This window comes from Equus asinus, chromosome 23, assembly GCF_041296235.1.
Source record: "Equus asinus isolate D_3611 breed Donkey chromosome 23, EquAss-T2T_v2, whole genome shotgun sequence".
In the NCBI taxonomy this organism is placed as follows: domain Eukaryota; kingdom Metazoa; phylum Chordata; class Mammalia; order Perissodactyla; family Equidae; genus Equus; species Equus asinus.
The window spans coordinates 34,337,992-34,362,385 of record NC_091812.1 but is presented as its reverse complement, the minus strand read 5'-3'; the positions used below and the strand labels follow the sequence as shown (position 1 = coordinate 34,362,385).

The 24,394-nt window shown below is 40.9% G+C and overlaps 1 protein-coding gene across 2 annotated transcripts in view; it reads left to right on the top strand.

The window, feature by feature from the left end:
* PIP5K1B (phosphatidylinositol-4-phosphate 5-kinase type 1 beta) overlaps window positions 1-24,394 on the top strand; it is a 274,960-nt gene that overhangs the window by 206,356 nt on the left and 44,210 nt on the right. For both annotated transcript variants that reach the window (XM_014846778.3, XM_070495622.1), the window contains exons 12-13: window positions 7,221-7,376; window positions 13,045-13,189. In XM_014846778.3, coding sequence (XP_014702264.1) covers window positions 7,221-7,376; window positions 13,045-13,189 — 301 coding nt within the window. The remainder of the gene's footprint in view (window positions 1-7,220; window positions 7,377-13,044; window positions 13,190-24,394) is intronic.

The window sequence follows — 24,394 nt, the reverse complement described above, 5'->3', positions numbered from 1 at the left end:
TTTGAGGAGCTACCAAACTCTTTTCCAAAGCTGCTGTACCATTTTACAATCCCACCAGCAGTGCATGAGGTTTCTAATTTCTCTATATCCTCACCAACAAATGTTATTGTCTGTCTTTTTTATTTTAGACATCCTAGTGAGTATGAAGTGATATCTCAGTGTGGTTTTGATTTGCATTTCTCTAATGACTAATGGTGTTGAACACCTTGTTATGTGCTTTATTGACCATTTGTATGTTTATTCAGATCCTTTCCTCATTTTAAATTGGGTTGTGTTTTTGTTGGTGAGTTGTAAGATTTCTTTGTATATTCTGGACACAAGTTTCTGTTATTAGATACAGTCATGTGTCACTTAACGACAGGGATACCTAAGAAATGTGTCATTATGCAAATTCGTTGTTGGGCAAACATCATAGATTGTCCATACACAAACCTGGATGGTATAGCCTACTACACACCTAGGCTATATGGTACTAATTTTATGGGACCACCATTGTATATGTGGTTCATCATTGACTGAAATGTCTTTAAGTGGAACATGATTTACATATATATATGATTTACATATATTTTCTTCCATTCTGGGGATTGTCTGTTTACTTTTTTCATAGTGTTCCTTGAAGCACAAAAATTTTTAATTTTGATGAAGTCCAGTTTTTTTCTTTTGTCACATGTACTTTTGGTGTGGTCTAAGAAACCATTGCCTAACCCACAGTCATGAAGATTTACTCCCGTGTTCTAAGAGTTTTATAGTTTTAGCCCGCCTATTTAGATCTATGCTCACTTTTAAGTTAAAAATTTTAGTATATAGTGTGAATTAGGGTCCAACTTCATTCTTTCGCATGAGTGTATCCAGTTTTCCCAGCAACGTTTGTTGAAAAATCTGTTCTTTCTCCCATTGAATTATCTTGGTACCCTTGATGAAAATCAGTTGTCCACAAGTGTTAGGATCATTTCTGGACTCTCAGTTCTATTCCATGGACCGATATGCCTACCCTTATAGCAGTACCATAGTGTCTTGATTACTTAAATGTTGTAAGTTTTGAAATTGGGAAGTGTAAGTCCTTCTACTATTCTTTTTCAAAATTGTTTTGGCTATTCAGAGTCCCTTGCATTTCTGTATGAATTTTGGAATCAACTTGTCGATTTCTACCAAAAAAAAAAAAGCAGCTGGTATTTTGACAAGGCATGTGTTGAATCTATAGATCAGTTGAGGTGTCTTTCCATCTTAGCGATGTTAAATCTTCCATTCTAGGAACATGAGATGTCTTTCTTTTTATTTAGGAGTTCATTAACTTCTTTCAACAGTGTTTTTGTAGTTTTCAGTGTACAAGTCTTACACTTTTGTTAAATTTATTCCTAGGTATTTTTTAATGTTGTTGTAAATGGAATTCTCTTAATCATTCTCATGTTTATGAAGAACTTCACCATGGAGGAATCAGATAAATGGTCACCCAAATTTTTCTTTTACTCTGCATGGATTGGTTTTTATGTTACGTTTTCTCTAATCTATGTCGTATTATTTTGATGTATGAAACGATGTAGATCAAACCTTGTTTTCTCCCAAGTAGTTAACCATTGTCCCAGTACCATTTATTGAATAAAGTCTTTTCCACTTCTAAGCACATTCAAATATTATATCGCTTTTTCTTATTGCATAGATAGTAATGATAATGCTTGTAGTCTTCTGGTTCCATGCCTTAGCCTTCAAACTGTTTATGCTCTTACATGTTTAAAACAAATCTCCTCAACTCTACATCTTTCTCTGGCTCCTGGTGTATCTTTCTCCCCGTCATAGTCACTCTATTTGAGAGTTGAACCCACTTGCTGTCTCACTTCCTTATTTCTTGTCACTCTTCAGGGCACTTCAGTTGGCTTTTAACCCCACCACCTCACTGAAATGTTCAAGATCGTCAGCAATCATCACTCAAGCCATTGACCAACTTTGTTTTCTTAAAACTACAATATTTAGACCACTGATGTCAGTTCTCTGTGCAATATTCTCTTCACTTGTCTTTCATAATTCAGGACTCTCCTGGTTCCCTTCCAGCCTCTCATGCTTCTCGTCGTCCTTTGGCAGTTCCTTATCTCTGCCCTACCCTTATATGTGGGAGTTCGTAAGGGGCCAGGCTCCAACTTTGTGTCTTCCCCTTGGACAACTCTCTCTGGGTGATTTCTCCATCTCCCAAGACCTCAGTTACTGTCCACATACTGACAGCTCGCTCCCACACTGCCAACAAAGCCTTTTGCCTATCCAGCCTCTCCAAGTAAGTGTCCACCAGATTTTACAAGCTCAGCGTGCTCAAAATTGAATTTGGCTGCTCCTCCATCCCAGAACCTGCCTCTTGTCTTGCGTCCACACCTCATTGAAGGCCACCGCCATCCACGCAACTATCCTCAGAAATGCTGGCGTCATGCTTTAACTCCTTCCTTTTACTTGCCACTCACCTGCAGTCACTCACCAACACCTGTTCTCACTCTGAAATATCGGGAGTCCGTCCCCTCTTTCACAGTGTGTCTCCTAATTCAACCACTGTGTTTTTTGTGATTTTGCTTTTGAGTTTTTTTTTGCCTAAAGTTGTGACCCCTATGCTGGTCTCTTGCCTCTCATCGTGTCCCCATCCAGTCCAGTCTCCCCACACTGCAGCTGGAGACATCAGTTTAAGATACAAATCTGTTCCTGCTAATTTCCTGTTAAACACTTCCATGCTAAAGAAGAAAAGTTTTTTTTTTTTTAAAGATTTTATTTTTTCCTTTTTCTCCCCAAAGCCCCCCGGTACACAGTTGTGTATTCTTCATTGTGGGTTCTTCTAGTTGTGGCATGTGGGACGCTGCCTCAGCGTGGTCTGATGAGCAGTGCCATGTCCGCGCCCAGGATTCGAACCAACGAAACACTGGGCCGCCTGCAGCGGAGCGCGCGAACTTAACCACTCGGCCACGGGGCCAGCCCCAAGAAAAGTTTTTTTTAAAAAAAACTTCCATGGATTCCCTAGTCCACAAAATCCTGAACTTGGCTTTTAAGTCTGTCTGTGATGTGGTCTCTTTCCCTTCCCCGTGACTTCTCCCATGCCACATTCCACGCCATACCCTATCCTCTAGGCTCCACTAGCTCTTACCTCCTTGCAGTTGCCCTAGACATTCAGGCTGCCTGCGCATCTCTACATATTCTTGTCCCTTTGCCTGCAACGCTCTTTCCATCTTTTCCCTGGTCTTCCTTCAGGTCTAAGCTGAGATGGTGCTTCCTCCATGGTACTTACCGTAGTGAATAACTGAGCCGATTTTCTGTTTCCCCCACTACACTTGAGTTCCTTAAAAGTAGCAACTGTGTTTGGTTCACTCATATCTATTCCCAGCACCTAGCCACATTCCCTGGCACGTTGTAGGCGCTCAGTCATTATTTGATGAATAATTGAACAAATGAATGGAATGTTCGTCTAATACAGCGTTTCAAAGGATAGCAATTTAATTAGTAAAGTTGACACTTTAAATCACAACTTCAAGATGCTTTATCAACTCTGATCAATTTAAAGCCCTTAATGCCTAAAGGAATACTTTCTTTGTAGGTAAAATCTCTCTCCCTACGCTCACTCCGAAGAAGACTGAAGCTGGTCTTCAAGTTTCTTTTTTCAAATTAGCTTTTTTAACCATTTTGAATCCATTCATCCCGCCGTAGAACTGAGTCATGCTGCCAGTGTAATAATGTCTACAAAATCCTATAAATATTAGTCACCATAATGTTGAAACCTCACTGAAATTCTCTACCCAGATAATGTGTCTCAAGTACTAAAACTTGGTTTCCCAAAAGGAATATAATAGTACATTAATTTGTTAAAAATCAACTGTCCTAAGATTTCAGAACAGTAATACAGTCATTCAACCAACATTTGAGCAGCTATTATGTACCTAGAGCTATGCTAAGCATTCATAATATAGAAAGCTTTTTTTAAAAAAAAAATTAATTCATTCTTTCTCAGTAATTTCATAGTCTGTTTTGGGTCAGGGATTGGAACATGTAACAGATTTGACCAATTCTTCCAAAAGAGAGCTTCACAGAAGAATATTTAAACTAAGTTCTGAAAATATAAGCCAGCATTTATTAGGAAGGGAGGAAGAAGGGCATCTCAAGTAGAAGGAACAGCATGTACAAAGGCCCAGGTGTAGGAATGAACATGGTACGTTCAGGGAATGGCAGATAGGTGAGCTGAAAAGCAGAAAGGTCTTAGAGGCAGTTGAGTGGCAGTACATAGGGCTGGAAATGAACACAGTATACCTACCGCCAGACATGGTTTTGCCAACGACAAATCCAGGAGTTTCTGTGGCATAAAAGAAGGTAACCAGCAACCCAACCCATCTTTTGAGATATCAGTCAAAACAAATTCCTGAGGCATTCAATTTCTGCAATATTCAAGTCCTTATCTCGTGAGTGAGACTCAGATAATTCCTTTAAGGAAGATTCACCGTTTAAGACAGAAGTACAGTTGGCCCTCTGTATCCGCGGATTCAGTCAACCGTGGATGGAAAGGCCTCCCATGGTTGCATCTGTACAGAACATGTACAGATTATTTTCTTGTTATGAGTCCCTAAACAGTACAATATAGCAACTATTTACATAGCGTCTACATTGTATCAGGCACTATAAGTAATCTAAGTATGATGTGCATAGGTTATATGCAAATATTACAGCATTTTATATAAGGGACTTGAGCATCCAGCAATTTTGGTATCTGCAGGGGGTCCTGGAACCAATCCCCTCTGGATACTGAGGGGCAACTGTAAATGCTTTCTTAGGTGCTCTGTGGTCCTGTCAGGTCCTCTCTGCTCCTTGTTGTATGTGATGCTGATAATGAACAAAGAAGCTGTTCCTTTTTCTGGGCTCTTGGCTTTGGCTCCATTATATAAGCCATAAGTACAGACAGTTCTCTGAGTGTCTTTCCTCATCCACGTTTTTTGGTGCTGGCAGCATTCTTTGATCCTAGCTGTTTCTCAGTTTAGAGAATTAGCGTTGACCTAAGAACTGTCCAATTCTCAAACCTTTTGGTCTCGGGGCCACTTTATACTCTTAAAAGTGACCAGACACCCCCAGAGCTTTTGTAGATGTGGGTTCTATCTATCTATATTTAACATTCTAGAATTTAAAATTGAGAAAATTTTAAAATATTCATTAATTCTTACAAAGTAACAATTTAAAAATCATTGCATGTTAACATAAGTCAACTTTAACATAAAGTAAAAAACTTTAACATAAAAAGTAATTATTAAAAATAATTATACTTTCCAAAATAAATAATTCAGTGACAAAAGTGGCATTATTTTATATTTTTTCAGATCCCTAATTCTGGCTTATCCCTAAATCTCAACATCTAGATTCTTATATCTGCTTCTGAATTCAGTCTGTGCTGCTGTCACAGGTCATGTAGGATCCAGAAAACTCTGTACTCATGAGAGAATGAGAATGGAAAAGGCACATAATGTATTAATGTTATTATAAAAATAGTTTTAACCTCGCGGACCTTCTAAGAGTGTCTCAGGGACCCCTAGTGGTCCCTGAACCACATTTGAGATCCTCTGAGTTAAAAGTTTTAAAATACTGTATTAAAAGATGGGATTGGGGTTTATAGAAGTTAGCAGATAGAATGTTAGAGCCGAAGTCAGCGTGTGCCCAATTACTTCAAACCTGTAGAGTAGGTGCGACCACTGTTTGATAGGATGGGAGTTAAGGGGAACATGACTTATTTGGTTCACTTATTTAAATCAATTTTAGCCACTTTTTAAACGTTCAAAATATCCTCCTCTCAAAGAAAAACTCTAATTTTACCTCCCCCCCCCCCCCCCCCACACACACACACTTTAACCAGAAAACAGAATGCCTAAGAGCTAGGGAATGAACCATTGGTTAGACAACTTAAGAGAAAATGAAAGACACCTGGGGTTTCATGCTTTCTAGCTCTCTGACCTTCAGCGGGTCACAACTTTCAACTCTCCGTTTCTGGACTTATAAAAGGGGCCTGCCTCCCTCAGATGACTGTGTGGATAATTTGAGATATGGAGTGGGGATGTTAGCTTCCAAACTCTAAAGCCCTCTGCAAAAGTTATTTATGATGATGAAGATACCATTATAAGACCACTCATGGGACACACAATTCTTCCTTTCTCTTTAAGTGGAGAGACTGCCCTCCTCTCTTCCCTCATTTGTGTGTCCCAAAGTCCTTCTCCAATTAAGTTCTTGCAAGCTGCCTCTGGGAAGGCCCCAGATGAGCAGTGCAATCTAAGCTCTGAGGTTCCCAAAGCCAAATACAATTACTCGAACGCATCTGCTGTCAGCTTACCCCCTTACACAAACCTCCCAAGGAGGAGAGACACTGCCAAAATCAAGTTCAGGGGGAAGCACAAACAAGCCTCCACTTCCCTCTCACCTGCTTTCCAGGGAAATTCTCTAACAGTGTTAAGCCAAGAAGAATGACTGCAGCCAAGAGAGAATATCAATAGGGATGGTCCAGCTGCAGCCAAAGCAGCTCCCACTGCCGTGTCCTAAGTAAAGTCACAGCATCCAGTGAGCATGATTGATGGTGAAGTACACTTGCCGTGGTTCAGATTCCCAGCACACATCTGAAGTTGTAGAATGGTGTTTGGACAAAGATCGGGAGTGAATTATACGTCTGACGTAACCATGACCTAGAAAAGACCCAAAGGACAGGAAATTTCAGTGGAAAGTCACTGAAAGAAAAAAGCAAGCAGAAGTTGCTTGGCTAAATTGGGCAACATGAGTATAAGATTAAACACGGGCATGTTTAGAAATTCCCAGTCCCAAGTTAATAAAACTAGGGTCATGAGAATTCTCCGTACTTTACCATCTGCGTTGACCAACCCACCCGACCTCCTCCCAGCGCCGGAAAAGCATGGCGTGGAGGAGGAAAAATCCTTCTTCAGCAACAAAACATTTGAATCGCGCCTCAAATCAGACTTGACTTCAAAATCTGGAGAGGCATTTCAGCTCAAATTTATTCTAGAATATTCTGATTTAAGTCAAGTCATTCTGGACTGATAAAATTGCCAACGCACAATTTCGTCTCCCTTTCCTCATGTCTATAAAACAAAGCTTCTTGCATTCTACTCAAATAATGACTAAAATTTTAATAAGTAATAAATAAAATCTTAATAAATAAAATGTTAATGTGGTTTTACAATATGTGTCTTCGTCTCTCCTTTTTCCTTCCTATCTAGCTTTGAAGGCCTCGCCTTCAAAGAAGCGTTGCAATTCCATTGCCGCCCTGAAGGCCACTTCACAGGAGATCGTGTCCTCCATCAGCCAGGAATGGAAGGAGGAGAAGCACGATTTGCTGACTGAAGGGCAGAGTTTTAGCAGCCTAGATGAAGAAGGTAAGGACATGTAACTTTAAAAAAAAAACAAAAAGTTCTGTGATTTTATTTACACAAGTGAGGTAAACTTGTAGTAGAAAAATTAGAAAACTACCTGCTCTAAGAAACCATCTCTGTTAATTTTTAAAAGGATATTTACAGTATGACTCAGTTAATGTAAAGTTTTTAAAACATGTAAACAATGCAATATATGATTCATGGTAAAAAAATTAAATAAAATTAGAAGATGCTAAAAATATTCAAAAACAAACATCTGTCTTCCCACTACTGAAAGGTAACAAATCTGAACATTTTGGTGTTTTTACTGCTAGAGTTTATTCTGTGCATGTATATCTGTATATATATATTTTTCAAACATCTATACATATATGCACATACTTATACATATGCATGCACACACAATGTAACAATGAATTATCAATTTATTTAGCTTCTCTTTAGTGAATTTAATAAAGGTTTTATAATTTTCTCCTTGCATGTCATATATACCTACCTTTTGTTAGATTTTTTTCCTCAGATGAACATAGAGATATAGATATATATTTTCTGTCTTTTCAAATAGTATCTTTTTAAGATCTGGATTTTCTGGCTGGCTGTTGCTACTGCATAGCCCTCACAGCTTTTTTTTTTTTTCTTTTTTCTTACTTGCTGGCTAGGACTTCTGGTACAGCAATGACTTGAAGAGGTGACAGCCTTGCCTTCTCCTTATTTTAAAGGGGATGTTTCTAATATTTGCTGTTGACAAAGAAGTTTGCTGTATTCGATACCCATAATCAAGTCAAGAAAGCTCCTTTTTATGCCTGGTTGGCTAAAAGTTTTTATCAAGTATGAGTGCTGAATTTTATCAAATACTTTTCTCTATTGAGTTGATCATATGGTTTTTCTCTTCTAATCCTATAGAAAGAAAGTGACATTTTAGATTTTTTTATTGGTATAATCTTTTGGGAATCCCAACATTTCCTGAAAATTTCTTCTCCTTCCTATGGAAGATTAGGTCTCTTCTCGGGGTTTTCTTTTCCTGAGTTGGTGGAATTAGGTGTTATTTCTGTTCACTTCTGCAGCACTTATCCATCTGTTCCATGTTGGGTTTCTTTCTTTCTCATCTTCCTGTAAACCAACTTTTTTTTTTTTTTTTTTGGATTTAGCTGTGCTTTATTGACTATGACGCCAAAGCATGTAAAACAATAAAAATATAGATAAACTGGACTTCATCAAAATAGAAAATTCCTGTGCATCTAAGAATTTTATCAGCAGAGTGAATCAGCAACCCACAGATGGAAAAATATTTGCAAAATATACATCTGATAAGGGATTGATACAGGGAATATGTAAAGAGCTCCTACAACTCAACAACAGAAAATTAATTTTTTTTATTAAGATTATGATAGATTACAACCTTGTGAGATTTCAGTTGTATATTATTGTTCGTAATGTTGTGGGTACACTATTTCACCCTTTGTGCCCTCCCCCACGCCCCCTTTTCCCTGGTAACCACCGATCAGTTCTCCTTGTCTATATGTTAACTTCCACCTATAAGTGGGGTCATATAGAGTTCGTCTTTCTCTGTCTGGCTTATTTCGCTTAACATAATACCCTCAAGGTCCATCCATGTTGATGCGAATGGAACAATTTGGTCCTTTTTTATGGCTGAGTAGTATTCCATTGTGTATATATACCATATCTTCTTTATCCAGTCGTCAATTTCTGGGCATGTAGGTTGGTTCCACGTCTTGGCTATTGTAAATAATGCTGCGATGAACATAGGGGTGCAAGGGACTCTTGGGATTGCTGATTTCAGGTTCTTAGGATGGATACCCAGTAGTGGGATGGCTGGGTCATAGGGTATTTCTATTTTTAACTTTTTGAGAAATCTCCATACTGTTTTCCATAGTGGCTGTACTAGTTTGCATTCCCACCAACGGTGTGTGAGGGTTCCTTTTTCTCCACAACCTCTCCAACATTTGCCACTTTTGGTTTTGGATATTTTTGCCAATCTAACGGGTGTAAGGTGATATCTTAGTGTAGCTTTGATTTGCATTTCCCTGATGATTAGTGATGATGAGCATCTTTTCATGTGTCTATTGGCCATACTTATATCTTCTTTGGAGAAATGTCTCTTCATGTCCTCTGCCCATTTTTTGATCGAGTTGTTTGTTTTTTTGTTGTTAAGCTGTGTGAGTTCTTTGTGTATTCTGGAGATTAATCCTTTGTTGGATAAGTAGCTTGTAAATATTTTTTCCCAATTAGTGGGCTGTTTTTTTGTTTCAATCCTGTTTTCCCTTGCCTTGAAGAAACTCGTTAGTCTGATGAAGTCCCATTTTGTAAACCAACTTTTATCCAAATTTAGTGATTTCCACAAGAGTTAATGAATTGCCCTTGCTCCTCTCTCTGAGTTGATGGCTCCAGTTCCTGGCAGGCATCCACCCTCTTTCCCTGAGCATTGGCATCTCTCCTGCCACCCTGCCTGGTCTTCTTATAGCAGACATAAAACTGCAAGGTGTCTGCCGTCAGAAAATCGGATAAACTCATTTCCAGACTGTTAGTTAGACTTTCAAATAGCATGCTCGATATGACTCCTAAAGTTAAAGCAGTGAGTCCAGTTGTTAACCTGGGGGAAAAAATTATACTAAATACTACGTAGCATCCAGAAATCCTGGAAACATGGAAGGTAGTACACATATTGTGCTTTTTTTGAGAGGAACCGTTGGGCCCATTGCTTCAAATATAAAGGTACTTCACCTCGTCTCTCAAGATTGAAGGAAAACCTACTGAGCATATTCTTTGAAAATGTTAAATACGATTTTAAAATGAGTTTATCTTGAAAATTCACTGCATCTATGAAGTTTCCTGCAAGGTTCTGCCTTTTCATAATGCTCTGGACTTGGGGACTTCCCTTTTCGTAGAACACCAAGTCGTCACCACATTTCCCTCTAGTTTTTAGTCATTTGTTTTCTGTCCTTCTCAGTATGTCTGGGTTGTGTTCGTTTTCTATTGCCATGTGACAAATTACCAGAAAGTGAGCAGCTCCGTTTATTAGCTCACGGTTCTGTAAGTGAGAAGACTGGCAAGGCTTGCCTGGTTCTCCAGCCACAGTTTATGGGGGTCTCAAAAACTGGGCTCAAGGTCTCGACTGGGTTCTCATCTGGAGGTGCAGAGAGGAATCACCAAGCTCATGGTGGTGTTGGCAGAACTTACTTCTTTGCATTTGTGGGGTGAGGACCCGTGTCTTTGCTGTCTGACAGCTGTGGGCTACGCTCAGTCCCTAGGGACCATCCACATTCCTTACCATCCAGCCCCCTCCATCTCCAAACGGAGAATTTCTCACAAGTGAAGCCCCTTCACACTTCAAATCTCTGACATCACCATCTCTGACCTCTAGACTCAGATTTAAAGGGCTCATGTGATTAGGCGAGGCCCACCTGAATAATCTCCCCTTTGACTAACTCAGAGTTAACTGATTAGTAACCTTAGTTACATCTGTGAAATTCCTTTTGCTGTATAACATAAAATAATCACAAGAGTAGTATCTCATCGTATTCACAGGTTCTACCCGCACTCAAAGGGAGATTTTACAAGGGTGCAGGTCATTGAGGATCATCCTGGAATTCTCCCTACCAACTAGTTTTTTAAAAACCGAAGGATATAGCAGCATGAGGAAACAGTTCTGTGTTTCAAAGAGCTGCTCCTAGGGGGTTGAGGGGTCAGCAGTCCAGTGTTTGGGTGATGTATGACCCGCCTCAGTCACTGCACAGTCAGCGTTTTTCTCTTTCATATCACTCAGGTAGCCTCTGGTTTATAAAGTCAAGCTGGGGATGCCCAAGGCCTGAGTCTGTATTAGTTATTCCAAGTCCAGCTCCATCAGCCTTACATTTCGCGGCAAGTCATTAAAATGTGACGTGAGATTATTTTTCAGACCCAGTTTTCAGTGTTATTGAGAGTTTTCATATGTTTCTCTGTATTTAATGAGAAAGTGGGAAAGATAGATCTGTTTAAGTATGTTGAAGATTTCTAGCCAGCCGTCCTATTAAATTGAAGCCTTTCTAATCTTTGCGTGTTGGGCACTTCTGTTACTCATGCTTTTGTATGATTATCCTCAGTTATTCATCACGGCGGTTCTTTGTTTGATGTGAATCGAGGCAAAGCTGCACCATCTCATACATTTCAGTGTGTGTCCCATCTCCTAGTCCAGAGTCCAGCCCTCCTGTGTGGTCCTCTTTTCCCTCTCTGCCTCGCTCCACATCCCCATCTATCCCCCTCCAAATCTGAAATCCAAACCCTCAAACTCACATGATAGTGCCTGTTAGGATCATTTTCCATTCACACACTTCCTGAAAACGTGATTTTTGAACCCGTTGTGCCTGTAAAGGAATACCAGAAAGACCTAAGGTTATATTGTATTTATCATCATCTGTTTTAGTTTGGTTTCAGGGAATGATGAAAAAGAATCCCCAGTACAGCATGGTAGCTGTAGGTAACAATGTTGTATTGTATATTTGAAAGTTGCTAAGAGAGTAGATCTTAAAAGTTCTCATAACAAGAAAAAAAAATGTAACTATGTGTGGTGATCATTTCGCAGTACGTATGTATATCCAATCATTGTGTTGTACACCTAAAATGAATACAATGTTACATATCAATTAAAATGTTATACATCAATAAAAATTTTAAAAAATAAAATAAAAGATCTCGCTAGGTAAAGAAAAAAAGAAAAAAGAAGAAAAAATCAGCATGTGCCCAACTACAGAACTTTAAAGAAAGGATTCGCCCACACCTGTTATAGCCACAGTGTCCTCTCTCTAGGGAACCGCGTGTCTCTTTTTAAAGAAGCTTTATTCTGTGCAATTGGACTTTTAATTAAAACATTATCTCTAACGGGCTGGCCAATAATGGATATAAATTTGTCCAAAGTTTAGGGTAGCATGATTAAAAATGATCCAGATTCAACTCTTAAAAAAAAAAAAAAAGAATCCCCATAGACTCAGAGAGAATGGGCGTGGGTGCCTGCTCAGCCTTGAATATTCCGCTTTCCTGATGAGAGAGAGCTACCGCATAAGTATTTTCGTGGGCATTTTAAGAAGAAACAAGAGTTTTCTCATTTTTAAAAAGGCAGACTTGCTGTTAAGATATAATGTCAAGAAGGGCTGTGGCTAACATTCAGAGATATGTGTGGGCTCCAGCGGGGTTAAGGTATAGCTGGCTGTTGGTTGGTGGAACGTTTGTCTCCTGGCTCTTAAAAAGTCTACGTTCTTAGATGCAAATTGAGAATCATAGATACGTGCGTGTCCTCGGGAGGAGAAGCAGGTTCCCTGTCTGTTTATACGCTTGCCAATCATCCTTTTAATCTCTGTCGAATTATCTCCTTAAGCTTCTAGGAGCTTTTATGTCATCTTCTGAAAGAGTAAATCACTTTATTAGGGTTTTAAAAAAACATTCATAATGTCATTTCCATAAGCCATTTTGTAAATTAATGCAATTTCGTTTCTGTTTAACCTGTTTGCAAGAAGCTCTTTTGCATTTCTGCTGCAGTTCAGAAGAACACAGTTAGTTCCTAATTTGATTTTCAGCCTGATATGTAAAATGAATGCTTTTTACTCATTTAAATTATTACAGATACGAAAGCAGCATTTATTACTGAGATTCACGAGTGTGTTTTGCTTTCGTTCCCCAGCACTGGGATCCCGACACAGGCCAGACCTGGTGCCTAGCACTGCATCACTGTTTGAAGCTGCTTCCTTGGCAACCACAATTTCATCTTCTTCCTTGTATGTTAATGAACATTATCCACACGACAGGACTACGCTTTATTCAAACAGGTAATACTTCGCGTGATCCAACTACCAATGTGGCTATTAGCACATCAGCATCACAACTAGCTAGACCAGTATCTCTGAATGAGATCGTGTTGTCCCTAACAACCTGGATCTGACCATCACCTGCCCTGTAAGTAAGAGAAAGAAAGAACATGTTGATTTTCATTATGGCAAGAAGTACATCTGAGGGAAAACTCTCCTGACTTTTCTTTACAGTTAATCGTTATGTCCTGTAGAAATTATATACTTGCTTCTCTGGAAGAAGACAAATCTTTCATCGCATTTGTTTTAATAATCTCTTAATGAATGGATTCTTTTAAGCAAGCACTCTTGGTTAATATTGCACACGTAGCTGCAAAGATATTTGCATGTTCTTTTTGTATGAGTGGGCTTAGTCGCTACTGTAGACAGAATAACAGCCCCCCAAAGTTGTCCATGTCCTGATGCCTGGAACCTGTGACTATGTTGCCTTGTAGAGCAAAAGGGACTTTGCCAATGTGATTAAGTTAAAGATCCTGAGATGGGAAGAGTAGCCTGAATTATCCAGATAGCCCCATGTAATCACACGGTCCTTCTAAGAGGAAGAGAGCAAGACTTGAGTCAGAGAAGAGATGAGATGCCAGAAGCACAAGTCAGGGAGAGAGAAATGTTTGAAGATGCTAAGCTGATGTCTTTGAAGGTGGAGGAAGGGGCCATGAGCCAAGGAATGTGGGCAGACTCTAGAAGCCAAAAAAAGGCAAGGAAATGGATTCCGCCTGAGAGCCTCCGCAAAGGAATACAGCTCTCCCAACGCCTTGAATTTTACGACTTCTGACAGCCGGAGCTGTAAGATAAATTTGTGTTGTCCTAAACCACTAAGTTTATGATAATTTGTTAAGAATAGCCATAGGAAACTAATATAGTGACTCTCAAACGTTTAATGTGAATTTGAGTATTGAGATGGGTTACTGAAATTTCATAGATAGAAAGTTAATTTGTTATTAGATGTTTCTCCTTTTCTTTTGAGGACGATTAGCGCAGAGCTAACATCTGCCACCAATCCTCTTCTTTTTTGCTGAGGAAGATTTGCCCTGAGCTAACATCTGTGCCCATCTTCCTCTATTTTGTATGTGGGACACCTGCCACAGAATGGCTTGTTAAGAGGTGTGTAGGTCCACGCCTGGGATCCGAACCGGCAAACCCCAGGCTGCTGAAGTGGAGTGCAAAAAACTTAACTGCTGCACCACTGGGCCAGCCCCAATATTTCTCCTTTTTAAACAAAATGTCCTTAAACGTCAGTTCTAATAATAGAAAATAATATCCCTACAAAGAGATCACAACATGGTGGAATTAGCTGTTTTATTTTTTCCATTTTTATATATACAATTTTCTAAGTAGCCTCAATTCTAGGATGGGGGCGATTATGCATACATTCTTAATAATTCTCTGTTAAATGTTGAACTAGTTCTTGTTGAAATCTAGCTCTCGGGAGTCAAGTTCAAATTTGTGCAGGTAGAGTGCTTCTGATAGTCAGTCATTCCCACCTCCAGGCTAGCAGCTTGGTTCACTTCCAGAAAGTGGACTCCAGATGGTAGATTCAGTTTTACTATCTGCCTAGTTGTAAACTCTAGCTTGGTCTTTTGGCAAGTTAAGGTTTGGTAGTTGGAGCTTCTGTAGAAACGCTTTTTTTGTTGCTGTTCCCTTCTCGCTCGGCTAGGTACAGGTTAGGTGGTAGCAGGTGAGGCTGCCAGCCCAGGTCTGGGGAAGTGGAACAAATGCCAAGGTGAGCCACAGATCTTAGCTGAACTTTTGTGGATAGCTCTGCTGCAAGGACCAACAAATAAGGCTCCATTATAAATTATTCAACTCACGTGAACTGTAAAAGTAATTTGGTTATCTTCCTTGGATTAGAAAAATTTAAAGTGACTTATACCTAACATTAATGTGTTCCTAGAGTGTTCAAAAATTTATTACGTAAATTAGCCAAGCAACAGTTTTTCCTATCTGTATGGTACAGCCTTTTTTTTTTTTTTTTTTTTTGCTGAGGAAGATTTGCCCTGAGCTAACATCTCTTGCCAATCTTCCTCTTTTTTTTGCTTGATGAAGATTCGCCCTGAGCTAACATCTGTGCCAATCTTCCTCTATTTTGGATGTGAGTCACCACCACAGCATGGCTGCCAACAAGTGGTGTAGGTCCACACCAGGGATCCAAACCTGGGTTGCCAAAGTGGAGTGTGCCAAGCTTAACCACTAGGCCACAGGGCTGGCTCCCTGAACACCATTCTTTTGCTCTCAAATATAAATAGCAGCTCCAAAGATGGCTGGGAAGTCTCAAGAAGGTCTTTGCAAGGTCAAAACAATTCTCATGTGAAGCCATGGTGGTTTCTTACCATTTGCTACTGTTCTCATTATTAAGGGCATATAATTGGATATGCTATCAAATTATTTACTAGAATTTTCATCACACAAATAAAAGTTTTTTTTTTTTGGTTTGCTGTTGTGGTGATAGAGTTTGTGGTTAAGTATCCAGTCTCTTGGCCAGAAGTATTCAACTCTTGGATATTCGTGAGCTTCCCCCAGAGTCTGGCACTGCCTCCCACTGACGCCCAATCCTTCCTGGCCAGCTTGGGAGCTACCTCTGTGTGCCCCACCTCTACACACTCCAGGGCTGTGGTAGAATTCTTGATACTTTTATTTATACCGATACTGGTTATCATATATGTATTTGGATGGGAAAAATGTCAAGATTATTTATGATATTTTTCCTTGTCTTTTTTTGAAGTGAATTGTTTGAAATAAATCTTCTCTGGCATTGTATCTCCACGTTGCAGTTTAATATCACATTTAGCTGTCAGTCTGGGTTCAGTAGCAAGAACAAGAAACCACTCCATCTTAAGCAGAAAGGGATATGGTGCGGGGAATTGGGTGCTTGCGAAGTCTCTGAAAAGGCTGGGAGAGTGTGCTCGGGCTGGGCGTCAGGAAATCGGTCCTGGGACACACCATGGAACTGGCCCACCAGCAGCCCCACGGCCTCTGTCACAGTCAAGTGGATGCCCTGCCAGTGGAATGCAAGCCGGAGGAAAAGCATTTTGGGGAACCCAGAATATTTTCTAAATAAGCTAACATTTAAATGATCAAGCAGTTTCACTAAAATACCCAGATTCTTTTGAAAAATCACTAACTTTGATTTAATTTTGAGAAATCACTAGCTTTGGCACCACTTGGCTCCATTTCCTCCTAGTACTTCTAGGCCAAAGGGGAGAAGCCTGAACCCTCCAGGTGACCGCTTTCTGCTTCATTCATCTCTGCTGTCGCCTGCCTGCTCCTGTGGGTGTTTCTGCTTTTAGCCTTGATGCTTAAGAGATGCCAAAGATGGGCTGCCTCGAACTTATCACCGCCTTAGGGAAATCGTAAGGAAAAGGTGCGAAAAAAGCACAAAAGTGCTGAAGAGAAATAATGGCATGCAAACTCCTGGGAGTCAGTGTCCCTATTTCCCCACCCACCGTGCCCAACCCTAAGCATCCAACAGGGAGACCTTACCCCCAAACTGGAAAGAAACTGTCATACTCGGTTTCTATCATCTTTTCCTTTAAAACCCTCCTTGTCCTTTGTGGTATCTCTTGCAGCAATAGAGCGTATTCTAAGCCTCATCTGGCCTACTAAGTTTTAAAACGTAATCCAGATAGCCTGGGAAGAAAATGAGTTGAATATTGATGTTATAATGCACGTGTTAGGATTTTCTCTTTCTTTTCTAGGAATCATTTTTCTGTTAAGACGAAGTGGTCGGTTTTCCTATTTCGACATCGTGTGGTACACATCTGCGCTTACGCTGATATGTATAACAGCAGCTATGTAACTTTCAACTAGCAGTTGTCATTCTGTCAGTCTTTTTAGAATCCTTAACTTTGAAAGGTGTCAGTTAGTGCCTGGATGTCTCCACTCCTAACTTATATGCTGCAGTGGGAAACTGCTGTCTTTTAGAATTATTCCTTTTTTAAAGGATTATTCCTTGTAACTTCAAAAACTCCGATAATGGGGCTGGCCACGTGGCCGAGTGGTTAAGTTCACACACTCCACTTCGGTGGCCCAGGCTTTCACTTGTTTGGATCCTGAACAGGGACGTGGCACCGCTCATCAGGCCACGCTGAGGCAGCGTCCGACATAGCACAACCAGAGACACATCACAACTAGAACATACAACTATGTACTGGGGAGCTTTGGGAAGAAAAAAAGAAAGAATATTGGCAACAGTTGTTAGCTCAGGTGCTAATCTTTAAAAAGAAAAAAAAAAATCTCTAATAACAATCCTTTTTTTTTTTAAGTGTACTCCAAAAATTGACTAGGAAGCAAAGAAAAAAATTGTCATTTTTAAAGTATATATTTACCTGATGATTAGGAGTACATGTTTTCAAGTTCCACCGTAGAGGCCTGTATTAGAGCGTGCAGTTCGCAGGAATAAAGAGAAACCGTTGTGGGTACATGCTTCCCAGCCAAACAGTGGGATTTAAATTCTGAATTTTGAATCCTTAAATTTTTCTTTCCTAGTAGTGACTCTGTTCTTTTACAGGAGGTATAAATTGAGCACTAAGAAATGCAGAGGCAAATGTTTTTTCTCTCAAAGTTAATAACAATTTGATGTTGTGGAAATTGGTTACATGCATGAATATTCTTTTCATGATTTCCTGCACGGTTGGTACAAAGCTGAAGGTCTGATTATGTGTAAGGATCAAAAGCTCTGCTGCATTCCAGTGAATCTATACTGTCCCTATCTAAGATGCCTTTACCAACATCACACTCTGTCCAGTCTCGTGACTTGATAGTGGCTATTTCTAATAGTTGGCTCACCCTAGAGACATCTGCAGTATTGTGAGAAGGGGAAATACGTGAGAGGAAAAGCCACTGGTCATTTGCACGTAGAAGAACAGCTGGCAAAGTCTCCCTAAATGAAGAGTCCAACATCTCAGAGCCTGATCTAGTGGATAAGACCGCAGTTCTGTGCCCCTTTCTTCCTGCCGGCAGAGTACCATAAACCTAGGAGAGGGGTGGAACAGTGGCCCCAGCCACAAGCCCCTCCCCATAAATTGCTTACCACTCAAATTTAAAGACATGCAAGTAAAGCCACCCCTAACAAAGCTAGAGACCCATTATCCTACAGGTTTGTCTAAAAGATAAGCTAGGAGAAGTGCAGAGACATATGCATTATGTGACACATCCAGGGTCACACAATGGGCTGGTAGGATTTAAGCTCGAACCCAGGTCTCTGGGGTCCAAGCCTCCTGTTCTTTCCACCTCACCATCTTTTCATCACGGCCTCCAAATACTTCCATTCTTATCGTTGCTGTATGTGCTACACACGGAAGGTTGATTGGCTGTTTTTTCCTAACGTGAGTTCTGGCCCTGTGTTTGTGCCATTTTTTGCTGCTTGATAACTAACGTATTTCTAGTTGGTAAAGTGGGGGGCTTAGGTTAATATCTTCCTTGGTGTTTTTTCTAGAAGTCCTTGGCTAAGTTTGCTTATTAAAAACATCATGGCTCTGGGAATTTTCTATCATAGTACTAGTCATACTTCAAACTGTCAATAATAATTTAATAATAATAATAACTACAATAATAACTAATTTTTGGACCTTATTAAGGGTCTGTGTTAAGGTCTTTACATGCATCAAGTCACTTAATTCTCATAGCAATCCGTAAGGTCAGTATATTTATTATCTCCAGTTTACAGATGAAGGATGCTTCACAACATTAGCTAACTTTCCCGAGGTCAAATGGCTAAAAAGTAGAGCCATGGGGCCAGCCCGGTGGCCCAGTGGTTAAGTCTGCACGTTCCGCTTCTCGGTGGCCCCGGGGGTTGCTGGTTCGGATCCCGGGCATGGCACTGCTTGGCAAAAGCCATGCTGTGGTAGGCGTCCCATGTATAAAGTATAGGAAGATGGGCATGGATGTTAGCTCAGGGCCAGTCTTCCTCAGCAAAAAGAGGAGGATTGGCAGTAGTTAGCTCAGGGCTAATCTTCCTCAAAAAAAAAAAAAAAAAAAAAAAACAGTAGATCCATGATTTCCACCCACATCACTGACAGAGAATATAAGGCACTAGCCCCAGCTATTCAACAGCTGCCATCATCCATATTGTCACAGCTCAGACAAGATGACTTTTAGATGACGCCTTTAATGGAAATTCAGTAACATCTGCACCAGCTCTCTTCCTATCTGTTTTGCATTTTCTGTTTCCATTGATTTTGAATGAGGCTTTTCACTTCCCAAGATGTTGGAGACTGAGTGTTCAAATGCTAAAAATATGGCATATTAATTTAAATTCCCAGGAGACCTGAGATAGCTGTTTCCTCACGTTTTTATTTCCAGTTCTCCAGGTGGACTCCCAGTCATTATGTGATCAAGAAGGGGCTTGTGTTAGCTATGTTTCTGCCTGATTAGAAAATCCTGTAGCTTCTGCTGACATAGTAAGTTTAGCAGGAACCTTTATTACTTACAAAATGAGGGGAGAAGAACGTTGGTTGCAGGAACTTCCCAGTAATTCCAGTTTTCTAACCATAATCTCAAGGGAGGGCCAGCTCACGCCTGCAGTGCCTGCCCTGGACTAGGCAGCTACCTGCTGTACCTAGATGCCAACCCAGGGCTGCACCAGCCCCTCGGGAGGTCTCCGCAGCTCTCCTGTTGATGCTGAATATTGAATCTGAGCTCTCCAGACCCTCTGTGCTTTTATGCTTCTTAATCTGGTTACTCCTACCTTGCAGACAGACCTTCTCCCAGCATCACCACCACCACACTGCCCTTGGCCAGGTCTTTCTCTTGCACTTTCATCATTATAAATCATCTATTAGGGCATTAGCCCTCAAACTGCCACTTCTAGCCATCTAACATTGGGCAAGTTACTTTACCTTTATGTGCCTCAGTTTCCTCATTTGTAAAATATGGATTATTGTACTACCGCCTCAAAGGGTTCTTATAAAGATTAACTGATATAATAATTGGAAAGCATTTTTATTATAATACCCCCTGGCGCATAGTAAGCACCATCAAAGTATTTGTTAAAATAACCAAGAGATTCCAGACCCTAACATCTTGCAGCTTTCCGGTAAGTTTCCCTGGAAGGGACAAGATGTCATTGTTCTTGGCAAAAAGCCATCATAGAGTACTTTATTAGTTCTGACTAATAAAGTTCCAGTCAAAGGAACAGAAAACACACTTGGAATTTCAAAGGAAATTTAGTAAAGGGAGTTGGTTACAGAGTGTGGGGAGGCTGCAAGAGTGACAAGGACAAGCTGCAGAGACCCCGGTAAACACGTGCAGGAAGCAGCTCCCGGCATTAGCCCTGCCACCTTACCAGAACCTAGACCCATGAAGGAGGGCCCGGCCTGGGGACCTCCTGCCACCTTAGGAGCAGGGACAATGGAGAAGGATGTCTCCTAAAGAGCTGGGAGAGGCAGCTGCCTCCAGAGACACCACCCAAAGAAGGACGAAAGAAAAATGAGAGAGAAGAGACCCAAAGGTTTCTCTCCCTCCCACCTCTCATCTCTGGCCAGTGTCCTCCACTGGTGGAACCTGGCAAAGGAGCCTGAGGAACGTAGTTTGCCAGCTCCTGGCCCCAGCATTGCAAAGTAGAGTTGCGACGGGATATAAATAACAGCCACAATACACAGAGCAAAAACTAGATAGATGTAAGATCTTTTACGAAAAAGAATTGCAGAGATCAGAGCTTTACAAAGGTAGAGTGTGTGTGCAAGAATAGGAATCGATTTAGACTCTCACAAAAGGAATCAAAGGACAGTGATTACCATGCCAATGTAATCGTGGTATGTAAAGTAGCTGTCATTTTTTTTTAATGATCTGTGCAATTAGAGATGCCAGTGTTTACCAACAAGTCTGTCTGACAGTCAATAATGCTCTCCCTGGTACTGTGCTGGAGTAAATACTGGTCATAAATACTCAGAAATGTCTTAGCGGGTTCTAGCACAGGGACTACATAAAAGGATTCTTCAACTCAAGAATTCTGCGGAGATTTGTAAGCCTGGGGCCCCCAGGTGAAACCACCTCTGAGACAGCAGCAGATACAGTTTGGTGGCAGGATAGCTGTTACCTGTGCCCTGGCAAAACACTTTATTGCCAATATCCCACCCCATCTCATCAACTGGATATAACTCGAATATGACTCAGTCTGGTGCAAACACACATCGAGGGTTGAGGGGATGAGGTGTGGCTGCCATTCTTCTTATGGTAAAGAGAAGTCCACTTTCCCCAGTATGAGGAAACTAGGTCACCGAGCAAATGATGACATGTTTGGGGGAGAATAACGCTCCTCAAAATCCTGAAGCAGAAACTTGCTTTGTTACTGGCCTCCTAAGAGAAGAATGTCTCATTTTAGGAAGTAGGATCATTTTAGCATGCTGGGATTACAGGCAAACTGAAGAGTTGTGTCACATCTCTCTCCAGCTGTCACTGGGGCACCTGCAGAGAAAATTGAAGCCCGATAGACACTGTAATATCCCTGTTAGCTTAGCTTCCCCTCCCTGACCCCCCCCCCAAAAAACACTGGATTTTACTAGATGCTTTTTTGTGTGTGTGACAAATTATAGAATTACTTCTGAAGTGATTAGCTTTTCAAATGATCTCTCGTATATTTCTGCATGGGCAGGAAACTGAAGTGAATTTTTCAGATATTAATTCAGTATTAATTCAAAGAACACTCACACTTTTTGATGAATTGGTGCATGATATTATTTCTAGGTGCTTTTTGTGCATTAGGATTTTTTAATGGATCCAATTTATGGATAAGTCATATTGCCAAAAGAAGGTGGCAAAATGTTAGCCAGCCTTTGGCTATCCTAACATATTATAAATAACTTATTTTATCCATTTTCTGCCTCTTAGTTCTGGGACCAGAAAACTACGTCTCTATTTCCCTTGACTTCAGCCACTCGTTCCACATCTCTGAAAGAATGGTTTGCTAATGGTGGATGTATCTCTGTAAACCCTCCCCTTTCCTCTGCCCTCCTTCATTGACCTTCTAGAGAAATGCTTCTCAACGTATGATTGGTTCCTACATCTGGGTTTTAGCGTGCTGCTCAAGGAATTCTTAGGAACACTAGAGTTTAAGAAAAAAGTTCTTTGGAGATATTCCTCTCCTTCTCTATCCTTACTGAGGAGTGAAACAATTTCTGTCTTGTCGTTCAACCGAAGCATAGTTGGGCTCATTCAAGGAATTAAGAGGACATAACACGTAATGCCCGAATTAGGAAACCACAGCAAAGTGGACGGGTGTTCAGATTATAGTGAGGAGACAGGACCTCCATTCCTTTCTCTTACATCAAACCTATTTGGACGTATCCTAAAGGTAGGTTAGCAACACCTCTGGGGAATACTCCAGCCTACCCCAAACCTGCTTCCCAGCTCAGCCCCTGCGACCGTAGGCCAAACTACATTTCTGCTCAGTAATTCTCACTAACTATTCTTGACCTCTCTGAGTCTACAGAGATCCTTGACTCCGTGGCCAAGCAAAGTCATTCTCTTCAAGGTTTCATGAGCTTCATGACTCTCCCACTCTGCTTAGAGTTCAGTGTGGTCCTTCTGGGCCTCTCTCAGTCCTGACCGTTTCCCTCTGTCTGATTTGTCCACATCACACTCCAGTTCTGTCCTTTGGTTAAGCTAGTCTTAGGCAAGGTGGTGTCTCGCCCTAAGCAGCTCCTGCCCAGGCAGCCCCACGCAGGATGGCACGACGGGCTTGTCCACATCACTTCAGCTGCCATGACCTCTTTTTGAGATGCCCCGTTTTGGCCCACCCATGGCATTCCCACTTGCCGTTGTCTCTTGTCCAGCTCTGATATCCCATACAAAGTAGTGGTGACTGACAGGGCCTGAGATCTGTGATGGGTGAACTTCTTCCAGGCTCACTTTACCAACTCCCACCATTCCTGCAGCCAGGGACCCTCTCTGGTGCCAGACTCTGCCAGAATCCCCAACTTAATTTTGCTTCTCTAATACACTTCATTTCTACAGAAAGAGTAACAAACACAGTTTATTCCAAGGCAAGAAGAAAGTCGATCCCAACATCCCCTCTTTAATCCTTCTGTTATATGTGGAATTATCTTGACAGTAGCCGGCTTTATCTCCTGTAATTTAGATGACTGGTTGATCTTTAGGGGAGAGAATTTCACAGTGGAAGTCCACAAACATAACCGGCCACTGAGAACTCATTAATTTGAGAAACTAGCAGACCGACCCCCCACAGGCAGACAATGCATCTACACAACAAGCCTTTTGCTTTTAGCTCCCGATAGCCTGCCTGAGCGTCAGGAGAATTAGGTAAGGATAATGAGGGAATTAGGAGGCAATGATAAAAATCTCAAGTCAGAATAATATTAATCCAAAATGTAATCATTTATTAGCCTGCTTTCAAGGATAAAGTAATAAAGATGAAATAATGACGTAAAAGAGCTCGTTATTTTTCTGGCCAACCATATTAAAAATTAGTGTTTTGGAAAGTTACAAAAGAACTTAAAAACCACCAGACTTGTTTTCTCGACAGAGGATTTGGCTAAAATGAAAATGTCATTCTGGTGGCTACTTGGAGAAAATACACGTTAGAGTTTCTCTCTCTTTTCTTTCATTGTTTCTCGCCGCGCCAGAAGAGTGCTTCTGAATGTTTAGGCACTTAGTCTGGGAAAGGTTTTTTCTCTTATATTTTTGTGTGTGATGCATCTGGATTGGTGCCCTAATATTTCTGACTGCCATTTTCTTTGTCATCACTGCGTTGTGACAGGAGAGGAGGCAGGCGGTGCCCAGGCCAGGGCGGAGCCAATCTGTGAAATGGATCACGTTTTTACTCCTTTGACTTCTCCCTGCCTACCCTCTGACGCTGGGCCAGTCCCAGGCAGCAAAACTCGCCCTAAAAGAATCACGGAGCTTTGGAAATGGAGAAGGGTCCTTTTGACATCTTATCATCCAGCCCTTTTATTTTCAATTTTTGTATCAAAATTATATGCAGCAAGTTTAACAGTTAAACAGTTGTATCAAGTTTGTTAGGAAAAGGAGCAGGTCTTCGTTCACTCCACCTACACTTTACTGTCCCCAGATGCAGCCACCTTCAACTCTCTTAGCCGAGGGCCCAAAGGCCCCAGAGCTCCATGGCACATGGGGAGAGCACCCTCACTTGTTAGAGGGGCCCCAAAGCAATACTACTTGGGCGCGATGTTTTACAGACTTTTAGTAAAATAG